This window comes from Neolamprologus brichardi, chromosome 11, assembly GCF_056152115.1.
Source record: "Neolamprologus brichardi isolate AB-2024 chromosome 11, ASM5615211v1, whole genome shotgun sequence".
Classification (NCBI taxonomy): domain Eukaryota; kingdom Metazoa; phylum Chordata; class Actinopteri; order Cichliformes; family Cichlidae; genus Neolamprologus; species Neolamprologus brichardi.
The window spans coordinates 7,773,808-7,782,378 of record NC_142114.1 but is presented as its reverse complement, the minus strand read 5'-3'; the positions used below and the strand labels follow the sequence as shown (position 1 = coordinate 7,782,378).

At 39.0% G+C, this 8,571-nt stretch overlaps 1 protein-coding gene across 2 annotated transcripts; it reads left to right on the top strand.

Moving 5' to 3' along the window:
• The first annotated feature begins 287 nt into the window (after positions 1 to 287).
• Positions 288 to 4,376, top strand: LOC102798254 (nuclear receptor coactivator 7-like). 2 transcript variants are annotated; one of them, XM_087847703.1, is made up of 7 exons: positions 288 to 409; positions 1,217 to 1,409; positions 2,433 to 2,573; positions 2,716 to 2,868; positions 2,980 to 3,075; positions 3,204 to 3,277; positions 3,365 to 4,376. In XM_087847703.1, exons 1-7 carry the CDS (start codon positions 288 to 290, stop codon positions 3,501 to 3,503), a joined length of 918 nt encoding a protein of 305 aa, XP_087703829.1. In that variant the 3' UTR covers positions 3,504 to 4,376. The 2 variants fall into 2 exon arrangements, with proteins under 2 accessions (XP_087703829.1, XP_087703830.1); XM_087847704.1 differs by lacking the exons at positions 288 to 409; positions 1,217 to 1,409 and adding an exon at positions 1,419 to 2,138.
• The last annotated feature ends 4,195 nt before the right edge of the window (positions 4,377 to 8,571 follow it).

Here is an 8,571-nt window from a genome sequence, read left to right as displayed (position 1 = left end):
TAGCTGTAAGAAGAATGTACTGGACTGAAAAGTGCAACAGTGGTGTCATTCACCACTCATCCACATCTGAGCTTTGACACAGAATTCAGCTGTGCTCCTGCTAACCTTAATGGTAGAGCTGCAGAGCAGGTCAAGCTAATGTATCACTAGCTTTGGCTTTCAGGCGCCGTTGTGTAATCCCTGCATGAATACGTGCAGCTCGTGTAAGCTGTGTGAAGAGGGAGAGGGAGGGTTAATGTTCACTGAAGCTTGGCTCAGCAGTTGTCCTGCTCATATAAAAAGCGGGAATGGCAGAGACCCACAGTTCAAACGCTTCATCAGCGCTGAGAGTCCTGACTGCTTCTTTAAGAGATTTTTATCGGGACATTCATCTCCATTCAGCCATGGGAGTTGCATATAGCGTTGGAGAGTAAGTAGAACAAATCAGTATATCTATGAGCATTGTTATGCTGGGTGCTGGGTGATTATGGTGATGCTAACTGCATTTGAATCAGACAAAGCTTTAGTTAGTTTCAGCTAATTCAAAGAAGTAAACGTGCACTTAAAACTGCAGAAACGTAAAAGATTTTGCACGTCAGACTTCAAGTGCATGCAAAAAGAAACTGTCATGTGAAAATGTTGAAATGAGTGTTCTTTATGTTGGATGCGTACATTGTGACATTCGTTGAACCAAAGGAAGCAGCCTTAGTCATTGAGTCACTGAGATTTCTTTTCAAGAGTTTGCTGGCTTGCAGCAAAGAGTCTGGCATGGTAAACCAGACAGGGAGAGACTAGAGGGGATTTCTGAACTGTCAGTCATGTCTGATTGAAACTGTAGACAAAGCAGACTCCAACATGGACAGTTGGAAATAGTGATTTCTCATTCCCACACATGTTCCAGGATTAACTCAAAGATGATAATTGCTCAAAAAGTTTAAAACAAGTATAACTGTTGCAGTTTATTTCCAGGTACATCTTAGATCACAGAGGCTTTTTTTTAGTTGTTATTATATTTTAACTTCTATGGAAAATGGAGAAAATGTAGCCTGTGTTGTTATTCACTATGAGTAACTATTTAGTTTTCTGATATTGCTATGTCATTGTGCTTCTTAGCATTTTACTTGATCTCAGGAACCCTTTAAACACTTTATCTAAGGTATAAGAAGTCAACCATCTACAGCTATATAAGTATACTGGTAACCTAAAAACCCCCTAAATTTTATCTATTTTTTTACAGGGTTGACCACCTCTACACATTCTTTGCGCAGTGGTCACCAGAGGTCTGCCACAAAGGCGACAAGAACCAGTGGAAACCGCATTACGTCATCAAAGACAAAAATCAGAACCACATTCTGGTTGTGGAGAAGGACATTGCAGCGATCAATGAGATCCTCAGCAAGCCCATCAACACCGCCGCTAAAAAGTGGGAGGTAAGATATACGCAAAAACACACATTAGTATATCTCGAAGGTTAAACACACACCCTGCAGAACACTCCAAGAATCAGCTCTCTGATGCTCAGGTGTTCTTACGGTGCTTAAAAATGTTTTTAAACTACCTTTCATTAAAAGAAAAAAACCCAAATATTTTTTAGTTTGAATATTCATGGATAGTAATACTTTAGCTCTAAAAAATATACATAATATTCATATTATGCATTATTCATTTGCACATACTGGTAGGTTAACAATTACAGAAACATAAAACATGATTTTGTTAATTACCAATACTGTTAATTTAGTGCGGCTGTGGCATAAACCTTATAATGGGTGGTGGCCTGACAAATTTGTTGGCAGTTATTGTTAAAAGTTAAAAGTGAGGCTGTGGGAATGCCCTCTGTCCATATATGGACATCCTGTTTCCTTCTACAAACCTAACCCAGATTTCGTTTTCCTGTTTAGTGAGAAAAGAAACTGTTCACTGTCAGAGTTGACCAATGAGCAAACATCTGCTAAGATTTCCAACCAATAACACTTCAGACATTGAAAGGGAAAGTAACTCAGTGTATATAAAAGAGCTGCTGGATGGCAGTTTGGTTAGCAGACATGTGGTACAGCAGAAAGCAGCGCTTGACAGGGAAATCAGTAGCTATGAAGCGCCTACCAGAAAATATTAAGGTGCTTTACATCGCCAGTGACTGTATGGAGCCTTATGTTGAGGTAAGATTACTCTGCTAAATGTATTCATGTTAGGAGGTGCAGTGAGGTTACTGTGGAGGTTCAAATGTTTTTCTGTCACCATACTTTGCTGCTTTGTTGTCATCCAGTAGTTCAGTTATTGTGATACTTGTGCTCAGTTTTAAATAAATCAAAACTTTTTAATATGCAAAGCCCCTAAACTTTTCTTGAGTAACAAAAATGCGACAGCAGTGAGTATTACTGTGACAGTAAGCAGGGAGTGAATTTGTTTGATGACAATGAATATATCTTTGCAATTTTCTGCTTGCCTCACAGATCATCACTGTGAAAGACTCCAAACGCCGCCAGAGTCTGTGCAGCTCAGACGACTCTGAGGCAGAAGAACTCAGTTACAACGATGTTCTCCCTGTCCTCAGCGACCACAGCCTTCTGCTAGATGACCACCACCTGGAAAAAGTTAGTAAAACTAACTTTCACATTAAACTAGCTGGACATTTGGTGCAGATCACAATCATCAGAGGTTTTTCTCTGAAAGTATTGAGAAAATTATTATTAGTCTGTCAGGACATGATCTGATGAGCAACTCTTTGTCAAACAGCTTGCTGCTCACATGCCAGCAAGGACCCGGGGTTATCAATGGCAGCTGGTCTACAGCACAGCCGTCCATGGAAGCAGCCTGAAGACTCTGTACAGGAACATGGCTGAGGTGGACAGCCCTGTGCTGCTGGTGGTCAAAGACATGCACAAAAAGGTTTGTATCCTGCTCTTTAGTCTCCAAGAATTTTCTGTACCAAGAACATTAAACTGATTCCTCCATTACCAGCATCTCCTTTAACAAACTGGTGTCTTGGTGTATTTGCAGGTGTTTGGGGCTTTTTCTTCAGATCCATTCAGAGTCAGTAAATACTGCTACGGTACTGGAGAAACCTTCTTGTTCAGCTTCAATCCCGACTTCCAGGTAAGAGTTGAACTTTTATTAATGTTTTACCTCTAGTCTATTTACAGGATGATTTTTTCATGAAATAATTTCACTTATTGTAGAAATCTGCACAGAGTTTAAGATGTTTTTATGTCTTTGTTATCTAGGTATACAAGTGGAGTGGTTTGAACTCGTACTTTGTGAGTGGAAACAGGGATTCATTGCAGCTTGGTGGAGGAGGGTAAGTTATAAAGTTATTTATTTGTTTTCCTATCAGTGAGTTTTTAAAGATCTGATATTAAAGTGCTATTGTGTTCTCTGTCTTTAGGAGTGGCTTTGCCCTGTGGCTGGATGCTGATCTGTACCGTGGTTCAAGCTTTTCCAGTGCGACTTTTCACAATGCACCTCTCTCCACAACTGAAGACTTTATTGTACAAGACCTGGAGGTCTGGACTGTGCAGAATTGACTGTGAACATCTAAAAAGCCGAGCTACAAACAAAGCAGGACCTGTTGTTCTGTGTGGAACTCCCAGACTTCAAGATGTGTGGGTCGTTTAGCCACTACTGTACGTATCCTGATGGAGCGTCTGCTGTCGTCTGTGCACATGGTTCAGAGTTCCTCTTGTACAGTATGAAGCCTGCTGACGGGGCTCTCGGGCTTTCTGCCTGCTGGAGCTGTGCCTATTGAAGATGAGTGCCCCCCTGTAATCGTGTAGTTCAGGGTCATGCCACTTCAGCTGCAGGCTGCTCACCAGCCCCTCTGTGCTAAGCCCAGTCAGTAACTGGCTCCTGAAGCTCAAAGACCTCCTAGACTTCCTCTCTGATTAAAGAGAGCAGCATTGAATGAAAAGTTTGCAGCTGCTGTAATGAGATTCAAGATTTAAGAAAGAATCTATTTTTATTTTATTTTTACATCAATGCATATTTATAAAAATATGATTTTAAAAGGATTTTTTACAGTTTGCATCTTTGTTGAAGTGTCAATGTGTTGTCATATTAAATTAAGTATTTAATAGTAAAATCACTGTAACACTGGTAGGACCAAAAACAGCTGATCTGGTCTTAACATTTTCCATGTAAGTGAGGACCAAAACAGGAGCGCTGAAAGTAATATAAGGACAACATTGCACTACAAAAGCTGATTGTCTGCTAGATGTGCTGCTTGAGAAAGAAGGGACCTTAACTGAAAAATGCTCAGCTTTATGCAAATGAAGCAACCAGCCTGTGAAAAACACTTTGAATAAAACGTCAAACACATGGATTTGACGTCAAATTGACAGATGTTTATCTGTGCATTTAAATACGCTGTTCAGGAAATGGCAAAAAATGGTATATGACTGTCAGGCAGTGCTGGCGCTGCCACTGTTTTCTTGTGAAATCACATTAAAAGTTTGTGTTTCCTGTTATACTCGAGTAGAGGTGTCATTTTTCACTATACGCACTTTCACCACATCACTGAGTTAGTTACTTGTCATGAGGAATACGAAGGGACTAAACCTTGTGTGTCATTTTTAGGTGATTTCCTTATTTTAATCGGAAGCTGAGCTTTCATGCAAAATTATGAATTAATATAAACAAGGAAATATTTCCGATTGCACTTACAGCCACACAGTGGTAATACCCACCATGTTAGTGTAGAGGCTTATAAGTAACATCGCATTCACATTTGTCTTTCTTTAAATATAGGAATTAATTTAGGGTACAATAAATAACTGGTTTTGGTTTAGAATTCATTCACATACCCACATAACACTGCATTCTAAAATAAGTGCGCACATTTTAGTTTACACTGTTATGTATGATTAATCTTTTTTTTTTCTGAGTTACCTTAGTTGCAGCTGTTCCAGTCCCTTGATTAAGGAGCCAAGAGGTGGAAAAGGGGCGGAGCGAGCTTTAAAGGAAGACTGCAAATTGGTTCATGCCATAACTCGGGACCATGGGGGGAATTGGAATTCATTATGTTTGGTTTAGTTAGGTTTTGTGTGTTTTACCCCTTCTCCTGTTTTTGTGGGCTGATCAGCCACTATTTAAGTTTCCCCTTTGTTTCGTTAAGTTAGGTCAGTTTGTTTGAGTTATCGGTAGTGTTGTCAACTTTGAGTAGAGTTTTGTTATTTTGACCTCTTCTTTTTGCATGATTTAACCAATTATGTGTTTTGGGTTAAATAAAAAATCATTTTTTTGGACTTTAACCTGTGCCTAAGTTTCCTTCACTGCTCGGGACATCACAAGTGGTGTCAGGAGTGGGATCAGCAGTTGAAGGCACAGGATTTTTTTTCGTTTTTTTCCCCCCTCTTCACTTATCAAGCCATGCACAGAATGGGAAGGAGTGGCAGAGGAGCAAAAGGAGATTGTCTGGTTTCCTTCACTGCTCGGTCCATCACAGACCTTAACTGAAAAATGCTCAGCTTTATGTAAATCAAGCAACCAGCCTGTGAAAAACACTTTGAATAAAACGTCAAACACATGGATTTGACGTCAAATAGACAGATGTTTATCATCTGTGCATTTAAATACGCTGTTCAGGAAATGGCAAAAAATGGTATATGACTGTCAGGCAGTGCTGGCGCTGCCACTGTTTTCTTGTGAAATCACATTAAAAGTTTGTGTTTCCTGTTATACTCGAGTAGAGGTGTCATTTTTCACTATACGCACTTTCACCACATCACTGAGTTAGTTACTTGTCATGAGGAATACGAAGGGACTAAACCTTGTGTGTCATTTTTAGGTGATTTCCTTATTTTAATCGGAAGCTGAGCTTTCGTGCAAAATTATGAATGAATATAAACAAGGAAATATTTCCGATTGAAGAAGCCTAAATACATGTTTAAAATTTAAATCAAACTGGTAGTCTCACAGACATAAAAACTTCAGATACTTAAGAAAGCTTATCAATCCAAAACATTTTGTACAGTTTTGCAGTAAAATATATTTGTGGAAATTTTAGTCTCATTTCCAGCAACATCGAAATAGTTTCAAGCAACAGAAGAAGAAAGAGATATTGTGGTTTGACTGTTGAAAAAAAGGTAAAATTCACACTTAGCTCAGAGGGAGGAACTGTTTTTCAGATCTGTGGGCCAAAGTGTGTATTATCATTATTACTGGAACATTAGCTAACATTTTAAAAGTCTCCCTTATCAAGTGTGTTTTATCAGCTGTGGTGTTGATGTCAGACGTCAGAGTGTTCAGATACCCACTTATGATTCTCTATATTTAGCCAAGTCATCTCAGTTGATGAGATAATAGTCCCATATCAGTCTTTCCGTATTATTCTGACTTATTTCACATGAGCAATCTTCATTGCCAAATGTTGGTTTTCCATTTATTCTTTTCTTTTCAGCTACCTGATCTTAGCTCAGCCGAGATCAGGGATGTCAAACTCATTTTAAATCAGCTGCCACATAGAGCGCACTTTGATCTTAAGTAGGCCCGACCAGTAAAAATCCCCTTTTTGTCAGTGGAAAAAAGTTTACCTACACAGTCGATCCCTGTGATATCTAAATATAAGAAAAAAAGTGCAATTTCAACAGCATTTCTCAGTTTTACCACATAAATAATGAAACATAATGAAAGAAATCTGTCAGCATGACTCTTTGGGCTTCATTTGTAACCAATACATCTGTGAAATTACAGAAAAGGTTCGGATAGCTCATTGCCCAGACTGCCTTGTAATCATAAAGGAGTAATAGCCTATCTACCTTCCTATAAAGATGTTGATTTACTAACAAATCTTTTTACTAATCATTGTCTTTCTTTTTTAGACAATCAAAACCAGATTAGCTCCTGTTTTAAAGTCGCCCACCTGGATAATTGACAGGATTCTCTGTTGGAAAGTTGAGTAATTATGGAGGAAAACTCATTTACATGTTCATCTCCTTCATTTTATTTAACACTTCAGTTCGAGATGCGAGGGCTGCCTGTTTCTCAGACTTGGTTTCAAAGAGCAGAGGTAACCCCAAGGTACTATTTGACACCATTAGTGATACTGTTGCTCCTGCTCCACCTGTTGTCCCAATTTCATGGAATGAAGATCAGATTAAAAATGTTTCTTTCTTCGTTGAAAAAGTTAGTAATGTGAGGAACAGTATCTCTGCTTCTCTGTCTCTGTTGTCTGCTCCAACTCAAGCTAGGCCTGTTATTTTAGAAAGATTTTTACCCCTGTCCTTACCCGAGCTTGTCAAATTAGTTACTTCAATGAAAGCATCCTCTTGCTCTCTTTATATTTTTAGCTGGATCTTTGTTTAAAAATGTCTTTCAGTCTATCGGTCCCTGTGAGCTTGTAATTATCAATACTTCTTTGGTTTCTGGTCAGGTCCCTGTTTATTGTAAGCATGCTGTCATTCACCCACAGTTTAAAAAAAACAAGCTTGACACTTCTCTTCTTAGCAGTTATAGACCAATTTCAAAACTACCATTCATCACTAAGACTTTAGAAAAGGTTGTGGCTAACCAGCTCAGTTCTGGATGACTACAGCATTCTGGAAAAATTCCAGTCTGGCTTTCGTACAGCTCACTTTACTGAAACTGTACTTGTCTCCAGTTACACCTTGATGAAATGTGATGCAGGAGAATGCTCTGTTCTTTTGATGTTGGACCTGACCTCTGCCTTTGATACTGTCAACCATCACATTTTGCTAGATAGGCTGAGACACTGTGTGGGTATATCTGGGTCTGCTTTGATTGGTTCGCATCTTATTTGTGTGAACGATCCTTTTCTTTGGCTGCCTCTAAGTTTACGTCTTCTTCTACTTCTTTTGCATATTCTGTGCCACAAGGTTCTGTGCATAGACTTTATCAGAGGTTGGATGACTGACAACTTTCTTTAACTTAATGAGGAGAAAACCAAAGTCCTTGTATGTGCTCCTCATAATTGTTTGCCCAAGGTTATGGAAAATGTAGGTCATCTTTCTACATTTGGCAAATCTTCTATTAGGAATCTTGGTATAACTTTTGACTCAACTCTGACTATGGATGCTCATGTTAAATCTCTGCTTTGCTCCTGTTTTTATCACTTCCCCAGCAGGTCCCTTAGGTCATGTGATCAGGGCTTGTTGGTTGTCCAGCACACAAGGCTGAAATCGAAAGGTGACAGAGCTTTTGGCATTGTGGCCCCCAGACTCTGGAACTCTTTTCCTTTGAGCTTGAGATCTGTAGACTGAGTGGTCTTCTTTACAAAACAGCTAAAAACTCATCTTTTTAAACTTGCTTTTGGTTAATTTTTGCTTCTATGTTTTAGCTTCTGTGAAACACTTTGTGATTTTTATCTTGAAGTGTCCTATACAAAGCCATCTTACAGCTGATATAATCAAAAATAAAACTCATGTAATTCCAAACTCATTTCTTAGTTTAGCGACAATTTTTTTGACATTTAAAAAAAAAATGCATATCATATTTGTCCTTGTCAGTCGACTGGCCCATGTGTTATGTTTTGTTATGTTTTTCCATGTCCCGGTCCCCTGCTTCTTCTGTGTGTATGTCTCTGTGTGTGTGTCCAGCATGCCAGTTTATGGGCAAACATCAGGCCAGAAGGAATTCCCG

What these genes read in the sequence shown, in the direction of transcription:
- LOC102798254 (XM_087847703.1), top strand. Translation starts at nt 288, where the DNA reads ATGGCAGAGACCCACAGTTCAAACGCTTCATCAGCGCTGAGAGTCCTG. An exon ending in TCAAAGACATGCACAAAAAG is followed by an intron (nt 2,869 to 2,979) that starts GTTTGTATCCTG and finishes GTGTATTTGCAG; the next exon opens with GTGTTTGGGGCTTTTTCTTC. An exon ending in TTGCAGCTTGGTGGAGGAGG is followed by an intron (nt 3,278 to 3,364) that starts GTAAGTTATAAA and finishes CTCTGTCTTTAG; the next exon opens with GAGTGGCTTTGCCCTGTGGC.